At 44.6% G+C, this 26,266-nt stretch overlaps 1 protein-coding gene across 1 annotated transcript in view; it reads right to left on the bottom strand.

Moving 5' to 3' along the window:
- The window catches only part of B3GAT3 (beta-1,3-glucuronyltransferase 3), a 295,818-nt gene that overhangs the window by 170,993 nt on the left and 98,559 nt on the right, over nt 1–26,266 (bottom strand). Inside the window, exon 3 of the mRNA XM_069645186.1 lies at nt 9,098–9,275. Within this exon, the coding sequence (XP_069501287.1) occupies nt 9,098–9,275 (178 nt within the window). The remainder of the gene's footprint in view (nt 1–9,097; nt 9,276–26,266) is intronic.

Below are 26,266 nucleotides of genomic sequence, written 5' to 3'. Positions count from 1 at the left end.
ATACTTCGCTAGTGGTCCTTCGAATTACCAACCATCAGGAATCCATTATGTTCGATTTGAGAAAAGCTGCTCACTACCCGGTATTTTGGGGTATGCCATGGCTGCAGCTACACAACCCGATGATAGATTGGACCAACCACATTGTGCATTTGTCCTCTTCCTACTGTCAAGAACAGTATTATCGCTCAATGAAATCCATTCCGCCAGTCTCTTCTATTCAAGCACACTCTTTGTCCTTATCCACTGGAAACATACAATCGGTCCCGAAAGAAGATCAAGAATTTCTTGATCTTTTATAGAACAACCCCTTAAAACCTTACCATTGCATCGTGAATATGACTGTGCCATCGATCTCATACTAGGAGCTGTGGTTCAGTTTGGTTGCATGTTTATTTTGTCAGAAACAGAAAAGAAAGCCCTTCAGGAGTACTTGCAGGGCCATCTACAAATGGCCTGATAACTAAATCTAAGGCACCATGCAGGGCTTTGCTTTTCTTTGTCCCCAAAAAAGATTGCAAGGAGCGCCGCCCCTGCTTGGACTATCAGGGTCTAAACAGTGTCACCATTAAGGATCGGTATCCTCTACCACTCATACAGGACATTCTAGAGGCCATCCGAGGAGCGGTCATTGTCACTAAACTCGAATTTAGAGGTGCCTACCACACACTCAGGATAAAGGAAGGACATGAATGGAAGACTGCCTTTCAGACCTCCATTCAGTCATTTTAAACATAAAGGGCCTCATTCCGAGATTGGAGGTAGTCGTGGTGCTACTTGCGCCATGACTGCCTCCAATAACGGTACCGGCACCGGTCTAGTTCAATGGGGACTTACCGGTGTAGTCCGACCTTTGCGGGACCGGTAAGCCCCCATTGAAAAAAACATTCCCCATTCCCATTTGAGCCCCCATAGGGCTCAATGGGAAAGGAGAAGTAGCTAATAACGGTACCGCAATTTGCGGTACCGTTATTGGCTCCGATTTCCCTTCACGGGTCCCGTACATAACGCCTGGTCAGACCAGGCGTTAAAGGAGTGACCCGCTAAGGGAACTCCTAGTAGGGCGGTAAGGGATTACCGTCACCGGTCTCCTTACCGGTGCCCGGTATCCCTTACCGCCCTACTTGTAATGAGGCCCACAGTTACGGCCTTTGGCCTCACGAACGCCACCTCTGTTTTTTTGCGTTTTGTTGACCATATGTTTTCAGATTTGCTTTTTCATTCTATGATAATTTACTTGGATGACATAATTATTTACTCCAAGAGAAAGGCTGATCATGTATCTCATGTTAAAGAAGTGTTATCCAGACTGCGAGAAAACCATCTCCTCGTTAAACCAGACAAGGGCCTGTTTGAAGTCAACACTTTACCATATTTGGGATACATCGTGTCTAGAGCTGGGATCCAAATAGATCAGCGCAAGGTAAAGGCCATCCAACACTGGCCTACTCTGAATTCAGTGAAAGACATCCAGAAGTTTCTCGGTTTGTGCAACTTCTACCGAACATTCATCAATAACTATGCTGAGATAGTCCTCCCTTTGACTCACTTGCTCAAAAAGAATGTTCCTTTTGTTTGGTCTAGTGCTACTGAGGAGGCCTTTTCCTACCTGAAGTCTTCTTTCTCCACTGCTCCCATTTTGTGTCAACCTGATCCTTCCAGACCTTTCATCATTGAGACAGACGCTTCCGACAATGCTCTAAGTACAGTCCTCCTACAAAAACAGAAACACAGCAAAGAACATCCCCTACCTTATCTGTCCCACACCTTATCTGAACATGAGATAAACTACATCCTTGAACAAGAACTGCTCGCTATCAAGGCCACTTTCACAGAGTGGAGACACCTTCTCCTTGAGGCTCACCACTAAGTAGACCAAAAGAACCTCTGTGCTCTACAAAAACTGGAATGTAGGAATAGTTGACGAGCCCAATGGGCTTATTTCTTTGCTCAGCATGATTTTTTTATGATTTACATAGCCGGAACCATTAACATATGGCTGATGCCCGGTCTAGAAGAGATAACAGTCATCCTATCGATACCAGACTTCTTGAGAAACGTATGCAATCCCAGACCTTCTTGTTTCATGTCAATACTCTGGTCCAAGACCTACAAGACGGGACAAGCCTTTGCCTGGAACAAACCCAGGCAACTTTCATAGACCGCAGTATTTCCCTGAAGGAAGGATTGCTGGGTAAAAAGGACCGGATTCTTGTGCCCACTTCAGCTCTACAAGAAATGATACTCTCCTTATACAATGGCAGCAGGGCCGCGGGACATCGCAAGGTCTTACCCACTTTGCATCTTTTAGGTAGATCATTTTGGTGGGCCACCATTAAACGCGTTGTTAAACAATACATTACTGCCTGTTCCATCTGTGCCCAAAATAAAAGGCCCACTCAAGCTGTTGGGAAACTACAACCACCACCTTTATCCTCCCGTCCATGGCATATCATCTCCACTGATTTCGTGGTGGAGTACAAGGTTGCTCCGTAATAAGGGTGACTGTTGATGCATTCAGCAAGCAGGCTCATTTTTCACCACTTCCTAAACTCCCTTCGCCCAGAAAATGTTTTCTGTTTTTGTACGAGACATCTCATCTTCATGGGTTACCGTCGGCTATCATTTCGGACAGAGGATCGCAGTATACATCGAAGCTCTGGACCTGTTTGTGCTCAAGCCTTGAACTCAAGCGCTTCCCATCCTCAGGATATTATCCTCAGTCAAATGGATTCAACGAATGAACCAATCAAACCATGTAACAGTATTGACGTTGGTTCTCCAGTTCTGCCCAAGGTGATTGGGTAGTGTAAGGAACTCATGGTGGCAACAGTAAAGACAGACACAAGTGATCACAGTTCAAGGGTGTTCATTGAACTTTATATTGGGTGAGATGAACGCCTATTCTAAACCGAAATCTAAGATGGGAGCAAGCTACGACCATCAAATAATGAGGCAGTTCTGGGGGCATCTTGCCAAATAAAAAGGGCCTTTGCTAAAAAACCTATTGCCAATCCTTACTACTAAGTTATAAAAAGAGTGTGGTACAATGCTCACCAGAAAAGAAAGAAGTGTTCACAAAATGATAAGTCAGGATGGTTTTGTTGGGTCTCCTTTTCCCACTTATCAAGCACGGGACAAGATGGAACTCCTGCGCACAGCACACTCCTGGGCCTCTCCAGCATGAGGCTTACAGTTGCAGTTCAACGACATCAGACCCTTCAGGAGCCAAGTCTCTTTTCTGTAAAAGTCTCTTGCATTGGAAGGCTTGCTGATTCAAAGTAACAAACAAACAAACTGTTCCTTCTGTACACTTGTACCTTGGGCGATCCCTCTTCGCCCCTTTGCCGGGCTCAGATCCCTCTTGCAACTTGGGCCTCCTTCAGTCGGGTTCACTACAGCCTTTCAAATCTTGCTTGTAATATTTAAATGTCCTTTTAAACAACTTCCCACTGCGGACAACCCTCAACCGGGGTCACTCTTGTTGACACAATGCTCACGGGTGTATTACTCTTATTTCACAAACAACAAACAAACAAAATTTTTCTAGGTGGTCTTGCACCATGGGCGATTGCTCTTCACCGCTAGGACCTCCCTCCGCCGCCCTGAAAACGGCATCTGCTCTCCAGCAAATCATCGAACGCCAGTACCTCATTTTGAACAAGGGCGTTTTTCCGGGAAACTTCCTTTTTTTACCTCGCCGGGGCTTGGCATCTGGATCCCAACTCGCTCCTCCTCCTGTTTCACGCATGAAAGGATAGGAGAGGGGAAGGGAACAGGACGTCTCGTGCCAATAACCACAAGAAGCTGTGGCTGACAGTCATATTTCCGGACGGTAAGTTCTCACACTGTGACTTATTTTCCATCACCTGTATGCATTTACCTACATCTTTTAGGTGGAGGTAACTGCGCTGTGTTTTCTGTGGAATTCCCGTCCATTTTCGGCAGTATTTCAACTTGTGATACAGCGGAAATACCGTTTTCACTCTTGGCAGTAATTCCACTGGCAGAATTAGCACTCTGGCTCATTCCGCCAGATGTTGGCGTGATTACGCCAGGGGCTAATTCCACTGGCGGTATTAGCACCAACTCCTTATTCTGTGGTGTGGTAAAAGTGGCGGTAATTCTGTTACCGCCACTTTTACCGTATACCGCCAAACTCATGATGAGCCCCAGTGTATGTATAAAACAGTAATGGTCTCCTAAAACCTAATTCACTCCTTAAGTACCCCTACCTGGTAGAAAACACAATACAATGGGAGGGGCGGGAAGAAACGGTAACCCTAGACAAAAAGAATAATGCATTCACATAGTCATGATCAGGACCCCTGATGGCAACACAGCAAACAGCGACAGTAATTCATACACCTCTAGTACACAGTGACATGAATGATGCACATACACACCACACTACATTCAGCACCTATAGGGAAGAAAATTGGTTAATATTTTAGCACCCAAGCCCTACGGATATCAAAAGTCAGAAAATACAATTCCAGTGAAAGTACCAGACCGATAAGGTCACATTACACACTTAGAAACACAAAGATACAAATTTAACCACAAGTATAACACAATAGCAAGTCATTTCCATAGAGAGGAGTATATTGTAAAAATGCAGAAACAAATCGGTGAACTTGCTCTCACAAATCGGTGATACTAAAATTTTAGTCTACGACGTAAACCACCACCCAGGACCAATGGGTGACCCAGGAAAAATGTTTTTTCACAGATCTTCCACTCTCCTCCCCACTGATCACCCCACTCTTCTGGTCAGACCCCTCTCTCCTCTCCTCTCACCTGCGTCCTCTCGGCCCTCTGACCGCACCTCCACCAGCCCTGACAACCTCTCTCATCCCTCTGACCGCACCTCCACCAGCCCAGCCAACCTCGTTCACGAACATCCGTCCAATGAATCGAGTGTCAGTTGCTGCCTTCGCATCTACCTTCACCCCCCTCCTCCCCCACTCCAGACTCTACCTCAGACACTGCTCTCAGCAACCTCCAACTTGCCATTACTAATACCCTTGACATTCTTGCCCCAGTCATGAGGATCCACCTGAAACCTGCCTCTAAGCGTAACACCTGGTACGACTCTGAACTTGCAGATCAAAAACGCAAGTGCAGAGCTGCAGAACGGAAGTGGCAGACTTCAGGCCCACCCTGTGACAAACTGGCTAGTGCCTGCTCCAAAGACAATACAGACTCACCATCAACACCAAGAAAAGGGCCAACATCCAGGCTTAAATCTGCAGGGAACCAGCCAACCCTACGCAGTCTCCTCCTCTCCTCTTCCCTCCCAGGCGCTTTTCAATGCACTGGCCACACACTTCACTGGAAAAAACTCAGGACATCCTGAGTAACCTTGCACCCCTCCCCCCCTCCAGTACCCCCTTCCCTCCTATGGCCTCCCACACTCCCATTGCCTCTCTTTGCTTTCAAACCTGATGAGGTTAACAGAGTTGTTCGCTCTATGAAGGTCTCCTCCACAGGCTTCCCCCCTGCTCCTCCAGAACCATTAAGGACAACATCGGCTCCCTTGCCCCTGCACTTGCTGATTTCTGCCACCACTCTTTTGCTACTGGATCTTTCCCTTCCTCCCTCAAACACTCCCTTGAGCCCCCCTCCTGAAAAAACCTTCTGCAGACCAGTCTTGTCCAGCCAGCTACCGCTCCATATCTACCACCTCCTTCCTTGGGAAACCCTTGAAGAAGCTGGTCCTCCCACAACTGACCCAGCACACTGAACTTGTTGACTGCCTCCAAGGCCATCAATCTAGAATCCGAGCATCCAGAGGCACAGAAACTGCTCTTCTGAACACCCATGAGAAACTGCTTGCATCTCTTGATTCTAACTCTCCATCTGTTCTGATTCTACTAGATCTCTCCTCTGCATTTGATACAGTCAACTATTCCATCCTCATAAAATGGCTCCATGATACCCTAGCTATCTCGGAGCGGGCACTGGACTGGTTGACCTCCTTCCTCATTGACCATCCTTCCCAGGTTATTCTGGGCTCTTTCTCCTCCCCCACCTCCATCTCCACCTGTGGCATCCCTCAGGGCTCCAACCTTTCCCCCTGGCTCTTTAACAATTACCTTGCTCTGCTTGAACACCTCATTTCCACCTTGCCCCCAAATTTACGGTGTTATGCAGATGACGCACAATAAACACAAGAAAGGGAGAGAGGTTCACGTGAATCAAACCATTGAATCAATCAACTGAATGAAATGCTCATTGAGTAGGTGTTGGATGGGTAGATAGACCAGGTCAAGGCAAATACAATTATTTGTCAATTAATCTTTAATAAACACATATTCAATTCTATTACACATAGTACAAAAATCACGATAAAAGCAGCATAAAAACACACAATCAATGGCCTCTCACCCTCTCTCTCCCTCTCTCTCCCTTTCTCTCTCTCTCCCTCCCTCCCTCCCTCCGCACTTGCGCGTTCCGACTGCTCACAAGGCCTAGTAGGTCCACCTCTTTCTCTCATTGCTTTTATTTTCATTCCCATGTTCCCTCCCTGCTGCCCTGTGGGCGCTTTGAAACACAGTTTACTTGATGTATAAGCACCTAACAAATGCACAATAAAAAAATTAAGTACAAGTGAGTACTCGATTTAGACACTTTAAAAGAGTTTAAGATTGGTCTAAAAGTTCCACATAGGAATAAAGTAGGATAAAGTTGTAAGCTCAGCTGCGTTTATGTGGAAACGTTAGCTACGTTTCTCTTCCCCCCTGCAAATGCACATAAGTAGCAACCTACCCCTGCAGATGACAGAGGAGGCCCTCATGAAGAGTTCCAGTCCAAGGTTTGAGAACCCGGGACCCCAGGAGAAAAGGAAGCACAGCAGGATTTGTGCCAATGAAAGTCTATGGCAACCACAGGAGAAGGTGACCTGAAGAGACCCACGACCAGAGGGTCTCCTGTGGTTAAGTAGGCTGAATAATCCACCAGCCCGAGATCAGCGCCTTGGTGTAAAGCGCTCTATAAATCAATCAATCAATCAATCAATCAATCAATCAAAGGAAAGAACTGTTGGACCACATTGATGTTTCTCGAAAACATGGCCCAGGAATGTCAAAACAATATAGCGAGTAAAACATACATTCTTGCAGGGTGGTTTACAGGTCAACCAGGCATTTGAACCCCAGACCAACGACGACCCAGGCAGCCAAAACAAATAATAATCAGCCTTTCCAGGAGTAGGATACTCCAGCTAGTAGTAAAAACATTGGCGAAGATTGCTCCAGGAAGACGGAGAAACCAAACCAAGCAGGTTCTAACAGCTTGACAGACAAGATGTGGCAGACAACCAGCAGAAATCAGACCCATAAAGGAAACAAAATGGTGGAAGAGTCCCAGGATGGCTCAAACCGACATCAGAGGTGGGGTAGTGGTATCCCCCAACCCTTCCAGAAGACTGCAGCTTCCTACCACAAGGCGCACAACCAAGGTAATAACATAGGAAAAATGAGTAAAAACAACCCAGAAGCTCTCCAGATAATCCAAGCACATTTGGTGTGGAGGACCAGAGGGAGAATGAGGATAGCAGGGTTTGAAACTGAGGGAAACTGGGAGCTATTTAGCTCCTGCTTGTAGCCCAAAAGAGCCTGGTTAACAGCTACCAGGAGCTACTTTTGGCTCCTCAGGCCAGCTGATGACCAACAAGCATACCTCTGGGACATTAACTCTATGGTTTTGGCACAATCAATAAATAAGCATAAGGACACGACAAGAAAATGTGTGTAAGAAGTCCTTGATGTGACTAATGCACAATAAATCAATTAAATTAAAAAAAATGAGGACACATCTGTGTAACACAAAGCATAAGGGGGTCATAAATAATGTACAAAATGTAAAGTTTGCATCTCATGTGAAGTTAAATTTGCAGAAAGCTATTTACTAGCTCCTCGTTCCCGAGTTGTAGCTCCTGTTCAGTGGTTAATGCTGGATCCCAGGAGCAGCTTTTAGCTCCCGTTTATCCAATCTTAATATCAATTCCTGGGACAGACAAGGAAGGATGTCCAGCAGCCAAGAACAAAAACAGGAACAGAGGGTAGGGGCACAGGAACCAACTAGCAGCATGGCTGGAAATGGCCCTAAAACTATTGCAGCAGATTTATGGCAAAAATTCTCCAGCAGGCATGTCTTCAACGTACCAAATTCCCAGCAAACCTGAAGCAGGGTTAGGGTCTCTTTTAGACATTCCCAGACAGTCATGGGCTGGCCTAAGCCTGCCTTCCAACCACACACAAAGGCACTCACACAAAGGTTTTGGCAGCCAGCCAATCAGACTGTGCCTAAAACCACCAAACACCCAGGCCCACCGATACGGTGTGTCTATTGGCCCATCTAGGGCTAGGGACTAGTCTAAACCAGGCCAAACCACTATAGAGGGTTCAGAGTTCGTCTCACAGTGAGTCTATGTTTGCACAACAACTATTATAGGCATGCCTCGTCGTTTCCCCAAACAAAGTAAAGGCCAAAAAATAAAATTGGCAAGAGAAGGATTTAAATAGACACATTAGTACCCACGTTCGGTACCAACAAAGTACATTGGGCTACTAATGAGGCAAATCGGATTGCGCTGCTGCTGAAGCCAAACTAAATTACAGCTGCTACCAGCTTACTCTCTAAATCAAAGTAGAATTATATACTCACCCTAGGGCCAAAATAGGATGATTCAAAAGCACCCCTGGTCTTTGGAGCCATATGGCCTACAATAGGACCATACAGTAAATAAAAAGGTTGCAGTGGCAGAGGGGCCTCAGAAGAACTCCCTGTAGCCACAAAAAGAGTTTAGAGTTTGAAACATCAAAAAGGGGAAAAATGCAAACGGTTTAGGGGTCCCATTACAATGGAATTCTGCCCTAAAACCTATTGTGCCAAAAAGCTGAATATTCAAGTAAAACACACCTTGCTCACAGGAACACTACATTTGCCCTCAGTCTGCCCACCCTCCAATCCCTCTTTTGATTAAGACATTCACACCCAGTACGGGATAACATTTGCATCACTTTTCACTTTTCCAGCTTTTTGATACATTGGTCTTATGAAAGTTCGACTACCCACTCACTGGTATGTCACCCACCTGGCAAAGGTTGGCGTGATGACATAAATGGTGGGAAGCGACTGAAGTTCTTTCTCCTCTGGTCGAACAAGGGCCTGTAGCCTCCGCACCTCATTCTGCAGCTGCGCAATCTTTCTCTCCTTACCCTGGAGAAGATCACCTCGGGACTTCAAGTGTGGGGAACAGTCACAGGGTTGACCTGAAGGAAAGATGAGAGAGGAACAATCACAAGGCTTGCAGAGAAACAAAAAGATGTAGAGAAGAAGAGGTTCTGAGTGTTTTAGGCTTGAAAGATGGGACATAGATTTGTCAGAGACCTAGTATCAATCATAGAAAGGAAACAGGGACAGGCTGTAAGCAAAGACAAAAAGAACAATGCATCAGCCGTGGGAACTCATGAAGATGCTTTATGAATCACTCTTATTTTAGAAACGGAATCATGTAGTTGACATGGTTGGGTTATCAGACTCTACCTGAGAGGTAAATGGTCACCATTAATAACTTGCCTATCTCTCTTGCTTCAGTCTTAACAACATGAAGGTGACCATGTGCATAAGGCACATAACCTTGTGTGTAATGTGAATGCGCAACCTTCCTCCGAAACATCCTTCAGGGCACCTCGCTGGACCTTAATGCAGTTTTGGCTAGTATGTGCCCTTTGCCTTCAGTGCCGATTACTGCTTGGCACTGATGCTAATCTTCCATTGATAACAACATTTGGATGCATGGTTTGTTATTTTATGTCATTGATATTTATGCTGCAACCTGCTGTTAGTTGCAGGGCTCAAAATTGCTGGGAGCCATTTTTCCGGCTTGTAGCCTCCAAATGCCTCCTTACCTTGATACCAACATTTGTTTCCATCAGCCATCTGATGATATAAAACATACCAATGAGATATTAACTCTGTGTTTGGGTATGTGTACAGAGGAGCATTATGATACATTTTGAAGACATTTAAATCTTAATTGATCAAATATAATGAACACAAAGTTATAGTTTTTATCTTATGTGGAAGTTAGGTTTGCGACACGCTGTGGACTAGCTCCTCGTTCCCCAGAGTTAGCTCCTGCTCATTGGTTGATACTGGAAAACAAGAGTTAATGTTTACTCCTGGTCATTAAATCTTTATTTGGCGGCTAATAAAGGTGGCTGGGTTTGGTTAGTCAGGATGAGAAGAAAAATGCAAGGTTGCTATGCTCCTGTGTTGACGTGTTCAGACCAGATGTACCATTACTCTGCGGGAATGTGAGTTTCTAGGTGTTTTGTGTTAAGAGCATCGAGGCATTTGTGTCCAGAAAGGATAACTTGTGTGCACATAGTACTAGGATGCTGGCCCGTGGGTATGCGAGTGTTGTTTGTAGATGTGTTATTTTTTACATCTGATGAAAGGGCATTAGGGAGCTGTTTGTTTCCAAGGGTTCAGTGCCTGAAGATCCTGGTGAAATCCACCTACAGGGTACAGTGCTTTTTCATTAGGCGCACTGTCCAAGGTATGGCCCCTCCCACAATCTCATCTAAACAAATAGTGCCAGGAAATATGGTAGAGCGAATTCTAAATCCTATTCATTCTTTCTCATCAAGGCTATGCTATTGTTCAATCTAATCAAAACCAATATTATGGTCAGTTAGCAATTCTTCAATACTTTGAGTGATGCTGCCCACTGATATGTGATACTGTTCTGTGTTGGCTGCAGCAACATAATACTTGATAAATAGATCACTGCTGTTCCTAGAGCCTGCTCCTAGGACCCTTTTCCTATTTCACCCCTCTGATAAATGTCTTCTCCTATTTGGGCTCCAATAAACTATTATACTCCGCTCCAGAGGATAGAAAATGTGGTCGCTCAACTTCATTTCAATCTCATACGGGTTATGCAGTAGTTGGGAGTGTCAAGCCATGTGAAGATCAAGGTATCTGAGTATCAAAGATCCATGGAGCAGCAACACCAGTTCTTACAGCCACATTTAAATGTTAAGAACCCAGACAATACCTTTGAGGAAAAAGAAATACTTCTGAAGGGCCAGAGCTGCAAGGGAATCTTTTATGGCTGCTGTTCCTTTTTAGGTCTGGTTAATTTTCTTTAGAATGCACAACTGCCTCTTCTTCGGTGTGAAATATACTGCTTATGATTCTGTGAGCAGTTGAGGATCAGACCCTTATTATAAAAGCTTCCAGTCAAAAGACAGCTTCTCTTATTGCCATGGGGTCTCGCTCTTTTTATAATCCACATTCTTGCAGTTGATAAAATCTTTACCTCATTTTTACTTCAACTCTGATTGATGTATTTCTCTTGAAGCCCGAGTGTGTTAACCATAGTTGATTATGTATAACAATCATAACATGGGGAGGGAGTGAAAAGTTATAAATACCTTGACAATTATTTTGAACTTGCACAGTTTGTCCACCATTATCTAGTGCACAGTGTGTTTGTTATATTGGGACTATAATAACATGTCTAGTAATTCTCCAGTGCCAAGATGCCCCTGATAGAGATGAATAAATAATGAAATAGAAATAGGCTGAATTGTTACTGTGCTTCTAATGGAGTTGATTTGTCTCCCCTCCTTAACGCCAGAGAAGACACCAGTGAGCACTGTATGGCTACATAGTTGTGGGTAAGATAACATAAGCACATTTCTGCATGGTGAGGTCAACACTCAGTGTTGTGAGGGATCAGAAGAGAGGCTCGGATATAGTGGTGGCATGTTTCTTGATATACTTTTATTAAATAATAAAGGGGTGGAAATATACATCTCTATTCCTAGCAGTAAGAGAGGGTTCCCTGTCTCAAAGGAAACTGGTGAAATTGTCAGGAAGTCTGAAACTAAAAGGTCGGTCACTGTTGTGTCCAAAAGACCTACTACTGTTCTAACGCTAATAGCATAAGATAACTGGGCTGTTCTTCATGGTTTCATTCAAAAGAAATGCCCCCAGTGCTTCTGCTGGCAAAAGTGTTACAAAAATGATAATGTTCAACGATTCCAGGAGATCTGGGATTTCCCTTCAAACCCCAGACTTCATTTTGGAAAAATAATGTCAAGAAAGTGATTCTCGTTTCTTAGTAATGCGTTATTCTCTCTACTTCTATTAAATCACTGTCTCTTATAGGGCTTTAGTTTCTTTTCCCTCCTTTTTATTACATCCTTCCACATGGGACAAGGAAGAGTAACGCTACTCTTGTCCATCTTATCCATTGACTTGTTGCCCAATAGGCTGGGTTTACTCTCCTGCCCAGCTCAACTTATTACTACCAATGAGTCAAGCAACTAGTTATTTGACACTTGTCTCAATGTTTCCTTGGGGTTTGGTTTCAACTCTATTTATGCCGGGCAGTGTTGCCCTTAGTCTCTGCCGCATTCACTCCCCGCCCGACCAGTACCTCTCTTTCCTGCTTTGTTGGCTTGTTCGTCTGCTTGTCAGCCAAAGCTGGGAGGATAGGACGGACAGTGGTCGAAGTGGGCGGGAGCGGTTGGAAGCGGTGCTCCTATACTTTTTTTAATTACATTTTACTGTTCCTATACTTTTATTTTAAAATGAAACCATTCTGGAATGGTTTTGTTTTAAAATAAAAGTGTAGGAAGCAGCTTAGGGTTAGGGTTCACTGCACTGAATGTTACTTTAAACAGCAGGTGCATTTGTTTGGGGGTTTGTATTGTGCGTGGGAGGGAGCGTTGTGATGGGATTTGTGGGGAGCAGGGCAGGCCAGCATGGAACATAGGTCCACTACTTCTTTTCATACACTTCAACCACTGAGGACGGATACATCTCTGCTGAATCTCTTGCTGCCTGCCGCCAATTACACCAATCGTCAAAGTTTCCCTTAGCAGGAATCTCTCCCCACAGTATTTTGCCTTTGTCCGCAATTGCGAGCCGTAGGTATATTTGCCGACTTCTCAGAACTTGCTGTTCCCCTTCCGTGACACCAGGCACTCTTGAGACCCCAGCGTCTTGCCTCATGTCTCTGTATTCCCCCCGCTATGCCAGGGGATTCTCTTTGAGGGCGTTCTTCGTTCGGGGACACCGTACCTTCTCTCTCGCCAATAGCCAGGGTGCGGTTGAGCATTACCAGTCTGCTCACCGGTACTTTGGGACTTTCTATGTCTTCCATCATTCTTTCTGCTTCCATGACTTCTGCTACTTCGTATGCTACAACTACTAATCTGCTTTTCTTGTCCTTTTACATTTTTATGGTACACTGGCTTTTGTCCATAGGAAAAGGACTAGACCGCTGCTTGCAGTTCTTCGTTCTGTTCAGCACATCCCCATGGAGCCTCCTCATCTCAGTTGATATGGAGTTATCCTCCATGATGTCTCTCTTGTTGTTCTTCATAGTAATATTATTTATGGTGTGCAGTCATAATGTCGACATCAATAATGTCGACAGTCAAAATGTCGACAAATTAATGTCGAAAATCTATAATGTCGACATACAAAAATGTCGACATAATATATTTTCGACATTAATTTGTCGACTCATAAATAAATACATAAATACATTCTATATAAAATAAACAACTCGGACGGTAATTTAGTTTCATCTTTATGTTTATTAAATCTAAAAAAGTATTTATAGGTAATACTTAATGCAAACATAACTGTGCAACGTATTGTATTAAATAAATAAATAAACATAACAATGCTTCTTTTCAGTTAAATAAATAAATAAATGCAACAACTGTTTGTAATTCAGTTCAACATGTTATATACTAAACAACCAGTAGATGGCGCTAGCGAGTTAAAAATGTATGTTTATAATTATTAACGTATATTTGTTTTGACTTTCTACGCACGGTACGTAGTACAACGTAAACGTGAGCGCCATTTTTAAAGCTCACTATCGACTTGTTTCTACCGCGGTCGCGTCTTCGTTCGGTCCTTGGATTGTTTTTTTTTTTGGGTTTTCATCATTTTTTTCTTGGTTTTTCATCGGATGGACCGGGTCTACTTGGATTCCATGGATTTTGCCGTATGGATGTTGGATTTTGCATTCCTGGATGTTTTCATTTTTTTGGGATACGGCTTTCTTGGTAGTCTTTTTTTCATGGAGCAGCGAGTTTACCTGGAACGGATTTTTGGATCTTGGATTAATGTGGATTTTGGATACTTTACGTGGACTTTGGATACTTTTTTTTTACTCAAGCTGTGGATTTTAGCCTGGAATCGGCACTTTTTCATGGTTAATGCAATGTCCTTTTGCACCTGGATTTATGGTTTTTGTTTGGGATTTTTCACCTATCGGCACTTTTTCATGGTTAATGCAATGTCCTTTTGCACCTGGATTTATGGTTTTTTTGGGGATTTTTCAACTTTTTCAACACAGATTTTTGACGACCATAAACTGTAAGTGTTCTTCTTAACATTTTAAGTTAAATGCAATAGAGTCTAAGTAAATGTCCTTGTTCTCTATTGTGAATGCTTGTACTAGTTGCACTAATTTATTATCATAGTCTCTGTATTTTTTTGTTTTCGGTGCTTGATTTGCCAAAGAAATTGTTTGTGAAATTCTCAATTCCTGGTGTTGTTCCTCTAATTTTAAGTCTCTTAAGAAATGCCATAAATTTGGATGTAGGGTGTTGAAATTTTTATTTATGCGGCTATGCCAGCCTTCTAACGCGTTATTTGTTCTTGGTTTGTTGTCCATGGTAGACTGGTAGCAGTTCCACAATTCAATTGCGTATTTCGGTCTGCGTCTGTTGCCACTCCTAGTTAATTGGCCTATCCAGGTATTTTCGAAGTAGTCCAGTAAATTTGTACATTCATCCTCATGATTTTTATAGTACTGACTTTCAATTAAATGTTCGTAATAAGTAATAACATGATTTTCCGGTACAAAAGCCAATGCAAAAAGTTTCTTAACGTTAATCTGAAAGTAACTGTCCTCCGTATATTTTGATCCCAAACCTAATTTTTGTATTTTTCTCCAAACACTTTGTGTGAAATGAAAAAAACATCCTTTTATTCTAGTTTCTTTGTACACGCTAGAAAAACCCTTGATTTGTGCTGTTTCATAATCCATGATTATTGTCTCTGGTTGCGAATCTGGTGTAGTTTCCTTAATTTTATTGTATATGATTTTGTATGCGTCCTCTGTTTTTTTTGGCATCAAAAAGTAAATCAGTGGTAATATTTTGTCATTGATTGTTCCATGTACGGTATAAAATTGAAAAAACGGGTGAGGGCATACCTTAAAAGTGGCGTCACTCTGCCAATTTTTGCTTTGACTTAAATGTTGAAAGTTTTGTGCGGTAGTGAACACCAAGATTTTGTCATTGTTTATTCCAATTGAGCCACAGTAAAAATTTTCTCCTCGTGCTGTAACCTTAAAAATATCCGGAATAGTTATATTTTCAAAGGATGTAGGTGGAGGGGGTAGGTTTTCACTAGTATGTTTGGCTCGGTTAATAGTGCGCTGCATTAATTTTTCAGCTGGTAATTGCGCTGTTACATGTGTTGGTAATTGGCCACAAACTTCTCTGAGTACAGATCCACTAGTTTCCCCCTCATGTTCTATTGCTTTTCTTTTTAGTTCCGTTAATGTTTTCCTGATTATTATATTTGTCTGATCAGGAATATGATTGTGTTCAGCTTTTCCCTTTACTTCTGTTCCCACTGTTACTGCGCGGGCTGTACATTTATTTTTCGCATATTCTGTGCAGCGCCAGTAAATTCTCTCTTTTCGCTGAAGCTCTTTATAGAATATGTATCCATTCCAAATTAACTGCTTTCCTCCCTTTTGGCTTTCTATAAATTCTACTTTGTTTTCCATTTTATCACCTGAAATGATACATAAAATTAGTTTTTTTGTGGTATTTTATACTATGTGTTTTATTGTACACGTTATTTTTTATAATGGTAGTGCGTCTTACCTTTTCTCCTGTTATAAGTACGAAAGAAGTGTAATCAATTGCCCGAAGTAACCTCTCAAGAGATGTTCTGTCAGGTAATGACGGTTTTCCACAGCCGTTACTGGTTTCCTGCTATCAAAAACAAGGTGCTTTACTCAGGAATGTCATCTAGTGTGTTAACCATTTCGTAACCTATCTTTATCTAGTGTAACAGACAAGTGGGTGATTACGGACGAAGGGAAGGGGAGGGGGTGCTGGGATGGTTCGTGATGTAGGGTGAGGTTGGGGGGGGTCCCCCCCCAATAATTATTTCGGGTTATTGTCTATGATAATCGACCATTTTTTTGTCGACATTTTTTTTTCGAAAAATTGACTTCCTCCATTGTATGTATAGGATGTCGACATTATTGTTTTCGACATTTTTTTTTCGACTTTTTTGCGTGTCGACATTTTTTTTCCGACATTTTGACTATAAACCATTATTTATGAAGATAGATAGTTCTATATTACACCAGTCTCTTGGTTTATGTCGTATGTGAGCATTTAGATCAAGAGAAAGAACAAGAATTTTATAGTCCTGGCCCGTTAGCCCCAAATTAGAAGGAATTCCTAGTAGCAAAAAAAAAGGGACGTTATCTTTGGATCCGATACAGTGCACATAAACCAGGCGGGGCAGAGGGACATGGGTTAGAGATATTCAGAGTGTCAGCGGACTGTAAAATCGTGCCCAAGTCACAACAAGCTCAAGGAGATCTTGTAGTCACAGAATAATGTATTTGTTCATAGGAGAAACTTTCAAATTTGTAGGAGCAAAATGATCTGATGCTTTAGAAGCTCAGATCTCTCAACAAATGTTCTCAGAGGAAGGAGTATGAAAACCTTTGAGTAGTGTGACAAAGCCAGAGAATTTGTCCCCTCTCCCTATCCCCTGTGGGACGAGGGGGGTTAGCCTGCTAAGCTTAACATCCCCCAAGAACAGGACAAGCCGGATCCCACTCTTAGAGGACAGGCAATCCCTAGATAGGGGTACATATTATCCTCCCTGGTTTGTTTATTTGTATGGAGCACCCGATCCAAAGGTATCTGGGCACCTTTCACACAAGAGGTTACATGTATACTTTCAGCTTAATTACAGTAGTTGCAAGAATGCAAAAGATACAGTGGATTATACAATGAAGGGTAAAGGAAATATATACAAAAGTACAGATTAAAAAAGAGTAACTTGGTAGTCAGAAGAAGTTACTTGGCTAAATCAGGAGAAGTTGCTTTGTACACAAGATACAGTGATTATACAATAACGGGTAAGGAAATATATACAAGAGTACAGATACAAAGAGAGTAACATGGTAGTCAGAAGAAGTTACTTGGCTAAATCAGGAGACGTTGCTATCTCAGATATCCTGGAATATGTAGGAGTAGCGCTAACCATTTATGTCATTCGTGATCAGCCATTTTAAGGTCTTACGTTGGAACGTGAGGAAAGGTTGGTTAGCTCTCAGTGAAGGAGGTAAGGTGTTTCAAGCTTGCGCTGCCATCACAGGGAAGCTACTTCCCCCTGCTCATTTTAACTTGAATCTGGGTACAACCAGGCAAGCTGAGTTAACTGTCCTTGTAGTCTCACAGAGGTAGATAGGTGCTGCTTGATTGAGGCATTTATGCATCAGAGAAGGTTTTAAGCGTAATTTTGTCCTTGGTAGAAAGCCATTTGATCCGTCTCCTTAGGTGTGAGATGTGTATTCTCCTAGGTATGCCATAAACTGCTCTGAGAGCATTGTTTTGCAAAATTTGGATTTAATCCAGCTTGGAGAGTATACGTGCTCTAGCTATGATTGTGCAGCTTACTTTGGACAAGAAAGGTTTGCAGACCCTAATCAGCTGACAGGTGTAAGCTGTAGAGGATGCCATGGCACTCACTTGTTTGTAAAGTGTGAAGGCAGAGTCAAGGTAAAAACCCAAGGTTATTACTTCTTTAGCCACTTTAATGGCATTACCATTGATATTGAAGGAAGTATAGTTGGAACTCAGTTTGTTAAGGTTAGTTGTAGTGCCGAGTATTAGGAGCTCGGTCTTATCATCATTTAGGCATAGGCCATATGCGGCCATCCAAGCCTGGATGATGAGGTATATTTTATTCACCAAAGCCAGGTCCTTGACATACTCTCCTGATAGGGGTATGAGGATCTGGTTGTCATCTGCTTGTCCCCAGAAACTCATTTGGTAGGGACCCCTTTCATTTAGATGTCATACCTCCCCACTCCCCAGCATTTTCAGCAAAGTTACTCCATAGGTGACAGCTGGAAATTGCATACAAGAATAGCTGGCATGGTTTCTGACCCCTCCGAACACTGACCGTATCTAGAGAGTAGAAACAGAGAAATAACACACCTCCTTGTTACAGGGAACATAAGGCTCCAATCCTCTTGGAGCGAGAGGAAGAGAGACAGCCGCAGAGTAGGGTGGGGTGAGAGACCCCAGAGCTGGGTGCAAGAAAGCAAATCCCAATGCAGGGGGAACAAAGCCAGAACCCAAATCTGGGTGAGAAACAAACCCTGGAGCAGGGTTAAAGAAAGTGAGTGCCAGGGTAGGGTGAAAGAGACCAGACCACAAGGAGGATTGAGAAACAGACCCCAGAGAGGGGTTAGGAACCAGAGACCCCAGGGAAGGGTAAAAGCCTGAAGGCCAGCAACTGGAGAGAATACAGTGCCAGTAAATCCTATGTGACTACATGGAATGAGGAATTACCGGCATCCTCGCCACCTGTAATATCCCAAAAATACCCGGCTACCGGGCAGCAGGAATGCTAATTCCGTTTTGGTGGCATCCAGCTGCATTTACCGGCATGACACCGCCAAAACCATAATGACCCCCCCATAGGGAGAGGAATAAAAGGGCGTGAAGGGAAAGGACAAGTGAGGCCTGAGTGCCTGGAAGGCCCCAATCATCTAAAAACTTCAGTCTGGGAGCACCTTAGAGAGAGAGAGAATACATTTGCCTTTTGGCCATCACAACCAGATAGACAGCTTCTTAGATAGTATGGATAATTGTCTTGTCTTGCTGCGGACTGGCTTTGAGATTGGTCTGAGAAGTTTGGCTTCCTAGCCAACAAGCGGCACCGCCGCCTCGGACATCATTGAGCCACTGCTAACTTGGTTTACCTGGCCTGCACCACCTATCCTTCCTTGCTACATTGCACCACCCGGGCCAGCGGACACTGAACTGCTCCGGCGCCTCCGGCTCTGCTGCTCCGTGGGACCCTTGCTGCAGGTGAAGTCTGACACCGATTAGCCCCCTGTGTGGCTGGACACGGACTAGCTTGCCTGCTGGGGTCGTCTCCTCCTGGGGTGCCGAACCCGATTGACTGTGTGGCTGCTGCGCTGGGCCTGGCGGACTGCTGGTGGCGCTGCCTTCGAGCCGCCAAAAAGACTGGCTACATCCTGCGGCTTTGTGGCATGGCGCCGACCTGGCTAGACTGGACCGCTCACTACGCTGGGATAACTGCTTACATCTGAAGCCTAGAACAGTGGCGGGTGCAGTAATTGTGCGGCACTGCCAGATATCACCCCTTGCCCCCTCCCCCTCTCTAAAACCAATTTGGGTGAAGTACCCCGTCAACACCCTACTGGCCTCATTTTTTGTTAAGCCTGCAGTATGGGGATGCCGGCCCATCTACGCCTGGACTGCCACTCGATACAGGGGTGTGGGTTGCCGCTGTGCCGCCCTGAGCTACACCCAAGAGCCCACAACCCTGTGGTACAGCTGGATGCTAAACACTGGTTTTCTGTTCACCAATACGTGGTTTGCTTGGTTTGTCGACACCAGGGTGAGTGCAGCTGTCTGCGCCCTTCAAACTCACCCATGTACAGATTCCCCCCGTCAATGCATGCGCCCTTGCCCCATAATGGGCATACCAGTTACTGCTGCGGTTTGTGGGTGAGATCTGTGATGTAGGTGGTCCTTAAACACCTGCCTGAGAGTCCACCACATGTGACCGACTGTGGGCCTCTGCTGCAATACCATGACTGTGCCCTCACCCCTGTGCCGCTGTGCTCCACTCGGGCGCCACATTCTGCATTCTGTAATATTATGGCATGGTGTACCAGACAGCGGAGTAGGTGACGGCATTCTACAGTTTCCCTCTTCCTCCTTTCTTGTCACACACCTGTACAATCTTTTGGGCATGCTCTAGGAATGGTGCTGCAAATCCGACATGAACAAAGGTGCAGGAAAGAAGCAGAGATCCATGAATATGTATGCCAAAGGTACGCCCAAGGCTGTGGAAGGGACTGAGGGTCCCACGAGTGGCACGTCTGAGCCGGGGGAACCTAGCAAACTCCATCGCATAATCACATTTCTTACTGCGGTTTGTTACACAACCCTTTCATTTCCCAAATGTGTGCTACATTTAGTTGCTGCTTTAGGCACTGTATGCTTTGGTGACCTGCACAAGTCACCAATCCTTCAAAAGGTCAGACTGTGCTCTATCAAAAAATTGATGCTTAGCATTCTTCACCACATTGGTTTATCGTTATATTCAAATGCCAAGAACGTCAGTTTAGGCTGTCAGCATAAAAATACTGTGTACCATTGCTTGGTTTTTGGCTCGTGGTAATGCTTGTTTTGTCAAACATTATGAAAAATGTATGATTTTAATAATCAGGGAAATGTAGTGGTGCATTGCTTTTCTGAATAGTCATGGAAGCCATTACCTTACAAGTGCAAACATGTCCAGTATATACTTTTTGTTCTGTCACTTGAGTTTTTTTGCCAAACTATTGGAATTATAGGTACATAGTTGCCTGATCTGAGCAAATGACCCCTTCCTAAACTTGGAATTGTTCTACTTTTCAGAACTATATGCCTTTCTGTGTTCCCATTGAACATTCCTACTCTCCTTATCCATTTCGTGCAAGCATGTCCTAATATAGAAAAAAAGAGAAAAAAAGAATCACCTTCCTCCCACAAAACTGAAGGAATATTTATGAAAAATATTTTGTTTTGTTTCCGCTCCACCTGTTCTTGAAAGCTTGGAAAATGGGGAATTCAGAACTGCAAACCTTTTGTTTCTCGCTCTTGCAAGAACAAAAAAAAAACACTGTCTTCTTTGTAAATCATTTTTTTGGCATTTTCTGAAAAAACATACCATTTTGTCACGTTTTTGTTATTGTTTGACACGCCCCTGCACCAAACCACAAATACTTGGTGGTGTTATGACCTCCTACATGTGGAAAGAAAAGGGTGCACATTTGGTCAGGATATCACTTGTAACTAAAATGTTACAAGGGATTGAATGCCAACATACTGAAATGTCCAAAAAAGTGCTCAGAACTGGAGGGGAAATAGATGCTACTACCTACATTTGTAGTAAATTTTTGATCTAGTACTATTGTGTGTCTAAGTAAGTTCACCTGGCGGCTTGCGCCATGGTGTCTCTGCAGAGCAATGCGACACAAAGCGGCTCTCTGCAGACCGGCCCAGGAATGCTTCAGAAACTGGCCCCTCACCCGCCTCCCAAGTCATTTCGGCCCGGCCACGGGCAAAGGGCCCAGTCCGACCCTGACGATGTACCGCACTCAGATGGATTGTTGGGAGCAGGAAATGTACCACACTGATTGTTGGGGCTAGGAAATGTACTACACTTAGATGGATTGTTGGGGGTAGGAAATGTACCACACATAAATGGATTGGTGGGGGTAGGAAAAGCACCACACTTAGATGGATTGTTGGGGGGAGATGTACCGCACTTAGATGGATTGTTGGGAACATTAATGTGTCACACTTATATGGATTGTTGAGGGTGGGGAATGTACTACTACTACTAACTAACCACACTAAAAACTCACCATTCTGCATACTCTCCCTTAAACTCTGAACTAAACACAACCATACCTCTACCGCACCACAAACCGCACGCACTTCACAAAACCACAACAACAAAACAAAATCACACAGTCTCGGCCAACACCATATGGCGCCAACCAACCGAAATACACAACTACTCCCAGTGAACGGTGACACAGAACTGAAGCTGCCAAGAGCACATCACAGCTCCCTTGCTCCTTTTCCCGCTCAGTCCCACTAACTTACCTACCTCCCTCACCTACCTCCCTCTTTGCTTTACAGATCCGCCAGAAGGCCAAGAGACCATGCAGGTGGCTACAGTGCACGGTATAAGAACCTTTAACATAACATAACTAATGAGAGGAATGGCTTGTTTTAGGCAATATTGTTACATGCCTATGTTATGTTTTACATTAATGTGTTGCTTTATTTTTGTTTTTCTCTATAGCATATCGTTTTTTGCAAATAAAGTGTTATGCTTTGCCTTGCCTAAGTGTATGTTGTGATGCGTATGCAGTGGGGCTGAGTGGATATGTTGTGTGTGGTCATGTAATGTTGGCTGAATATTATTGCTGGAATTATTTATTTCCTTGCTTGAGTGTATTTTGGAATGTGTACGCTTTGGGGGTTGAGTGTATGTTTATAATGTGTAGGTAGTGGGGTTTAGTGCGCAAGTTGTGTGTGGTCATGATAATGTTGGCTGCATATTGAGTATACGTTGGAATGCGTACGCAGTCGGGTTGAGTGTGTATGCCCGGTGTGGTCACGATAATGTTGGTTGCATATTGTTGCTGGATATTATATATTTCCCTGCTTTAGTGCATGTTGAAATGCGTACACTGTGGGGGCGTGTGCGTATGCTGTGTGTGGTTATGATAATGTTGGTTGCATACTGTTGCTCGATTATGTATTCGCTGGCTTTACTGTGTGTTGGAACGTATACAACGCAGTGGAGGTGAGTGCATTTGCTGGGTGTGGTTATAGCTGCTGTGTGTATGGTGGCATGGTTGTTGCTGGATTATATATTTTGTTGCGTCACTGTATGTTGGAACATGTACAATGCAATGCGGGTAAGTGCGTATGCTGGGTGTGGTTATTGGAGCTGTGCGTATTTGTGTCATGTTTGCTGAACGTATGGCTACCGTGCATCTTTAACTTATTTCATATTTTGTCCACTGGAAAACATGGCCGTCAGTGCGCATGCATCATATTATAGATACATTTTGAATCCTGAAAATCTCAAAATGAGGCGAGTTGATTTTCATATTTTTTTTTCAGTGCACTAATTCCAGCTAAAATCGAGGTGCCTGTAAAAAATATGGAAAATCAGTGCAGCTATTTATCCGATATTTGGCCAGAAAAACTTTTTAAAAGCTGTTCAAAACGCAATCAAAGTAAATATTTTTTTAAATATGAAGCCATTAATGTAGAAATCTGCACATCACAGATAGCTGCCTTGAAATATTACTCTGGAATATTTTCAGAATTTTTTATGCAAGCATTTGAAAAAGTTATTAAGAAATGTCCTGAGGACGTGGCCGAGCAGAGAGCCAGACAGATGCACCTCCCGTAAGCTCCTGTGCACCAGAGGTGGCCCTGGTCCTCCCGATGAAGGAGTCTCCTTCAATCAGGATCCCATGAGAAGCAGAATGTGCCAAGAAGTGTCCGGAAGCTTCCAGATTTAATTAGGTGGCAGAGGAGCAGTGATCAGGTCCGCAGACGGCGGCGCGGGGAACGGTGCAGCCAGTCAAGATGGTCGCCGGTTGTCGGCCGATGGAGTGTTGGAGGGCACCCGGGGCCTCCTTCTCCGCTCTACGGCAGAGCAGGCTACTACGAGGTGCTGTGAACTGTACCGAGCGGCGGCATCCAGGCTCCTGACATTGGCGGAGCTAGATGAGTGGATCAAGAGTAGGAGCGAGCGCCGGCAAAGCCCGCTCTGAGCCCCATGAGGTCTGGTACGCGGTGAGGAGGTGAGGGGTATCTGCATTGTGGAGCCAGAGAAGCAGCAGGTCTCAGATTAAAGCCAGCCGGCGCAGACCCAGTGGCGAGCGGTGCCCGCTCTCTGGCATAGAGAGCCCTTGCAGAGAGAGAGGGGGTCACGTGTTGTGCCAAAGACAGCCTGTGCATACAAAAGAGGGTCCTGGAGCTGGCTGATGGAATGAGGCAGAACCAAGCCCTTGCCAGCTGCTGAGGGCCCACAGGGGCAGCGCGGTAGAAATGTTAGCGTCGCCCACAAGAGCAAAGAGTGCTGGCTCTGGAAATATCAAATAGCTATTTCATGCATAAGAACAAATGGGGAAGAAACAGCCAATTCAGGTCAGCACACAGGTCCACTTGGAGGCATCGCCCCAATCTTCACAGGAGTTGTTTGACATCCCATCCATAAGAGCGGATCTACGGGCTATGCTCCTTGAGTTGAAGCAGGAAATCCGGGGCAGCACAGACAAGCTGGCAGGCTCCATAGCAGAAATCTATGCACACATAAAGGCTGCTGAAACCCGTCTGGATGACACTAAGTAGGGGAGCAGGCGCACGTGCAACCCCTGCACAGCGAAAGAATGGACTGCATGGAGCAACAGATGGAAACCTTAATGTTGAAACAGGAAGATGCCGAAAATCGATCTCAATGAAATAATGTCAGAATCCGGGGGATCTCTGGGCATATTCCAGATCAAGACCTGGGGGACTTTGTGGAGGGCTTGTTCCATCATATTTTGCAGCTGCCCACAGGGAAATAGATCCTCCTGGAACGCTACCCATAGTGTTCATACTTCCTTCCAAATCAAAAACAGGCTCACGCCGGATGTCCTTACCAGGGTGCATTTTTATCAACAGAAGGATGCCATAATGTGGGAGTCCCGAAAGCAGAGCAATATCACGTATAAAGAAAACAAGCTAATGTTGTTCCAGGGTCTCTCACAACTGATGATGACCAAACATCAATGCCTCAATGTGGTCACCTCGTGGCTCAGGGAGAGGAAGATACTATAAAAGTGGGGCTTCCCATGTTGGCTGCTTTTCAGGGTAGGAGGGAAGAAGTAAAGCATCTCCAAAGAGAAAGAGGCAGCCTCCTTGTGGGAGACGGCTGAGTCGTCGACCGGAAAGGGTGGCAAGGAAAGCCAACGAACACAGAGAGACTCCCTCAAAGTGCTGCAAATTAAGGGGCCCAGCGTACAGAGGCAGGTCCCGTCCAATTGGGCACTGGTCGCAAACATGGAGACAGGTCAGAGAGACCTGAGAGCATCAAAGGGACCCTTGAGCTGAGATACGTGTATGTTGTCTGCACAGAGACCCAGTTTGGTGGTAATGAGGACCTGACGACTCCACGGCTGCCGTGGTACAAGACAAACTCACGGGAGGCATGTAAGAAGCAGGTCGGGTTATAGCAGGGGCAGAGTTGGGTGATTCCGATAGCGATAAAGATGGACGGGAACAGGGAGGGGCGGGATTGGGAGGGGTGGATAAAGAGGAGGGCCTGGCCAGGCCACGACGCACAGGATTCAGCACAGATAGATTGGGGGTCTGATGACGTTAATGGAGGCGAAATGCTTCGGTTTTGATGGGGGTAGTTGGTTCAGTTTTCATAGCTGGAGTTTCTGTTGGTATTGTTTACATCGCCATGGATCACTGACCGAGTTATAGGATACAAATATGGCTAAACAACAATGCCGCTCTTACCAGGGCCGCAGACGTCTGCTGCAAGGCAGATAGAGAATATCCTGATCTCATACCGGACCTAAGGGATGGCTCATGGAATGTCAGGGGCCTTAACTCTCCAATTAAGCACAAATTCAGTCCTCAGGAGAATGAGAACTTAGATGAGGTATTGGGTTTCTTCAGGAAACACACCTACTGGCACAAGATGAGAAACAGCTGAGGGACAGGGATTACCCACACGGGTACTTCGCCACACTCAGGGCAAAAAAGCAGAGGGGTAGCTATCCTGAAAGCTCATCACACACAGTTCACACTTAAGGATACACTCAGGGACACCGAGGGCAGATATTTAGCGATTAAGGGGGGATTGCAGGGGTGTCTAGTGATCTGCATGGTAGTCTGTGGCCCTAACGAACATCAGATTGTGTTCTTACTAGAGCTAATTCCGCTAATTCACGCATTCATGGAAGGTGAACCTATCCTAGCGGGGGGACTTTAACAGTGTGGTAGATCTATTCATGGATAAAACCTCACCGGTTGGACCAATAGACTCAATGAATTTCCGGGCATTCATGACGTTACAAAGGGAACTAGACTTAATAGATTCCACCATCAGGGGGAGAGGGACTACACATTCTTCTCGACTGTTCACAAAAGCTACTCAAGGCTCGATAGGTTTCTGGTCACCTACTAGCTTATGCCTAGAACCCAGGCGGTAGATATGGAGACAATGATGAATGGTGATCATGCACCAATTACGCTTGCTATGATAGATTTCGCTCCTCCCCCTCGGGAACAAGCGCGTTGGCAAATGGAGCAGCATTGAGAGAAAAGGGGACCAGACAGCA

Source organism: Ambystoma mexicanum, chromosome 2p, assembly GCF_040938575.1.
Source record: "Ambystoma mexicanum isolate Mex_15411 chromosome 2p, UKY_AmexF1_1, whole genome shotgun sequence".
NCBI lineage: Eukaryota > Metazoa > Chordata > Amphibia > Caudata > Ambystomatidae > Ambystoma > Ambystoma mexicanum.
The sequence above is the reverse complement of the archived record's forward strand: the minus strand, read 5'-3'. Positions and strand labels throughout refer to the sequence as shown.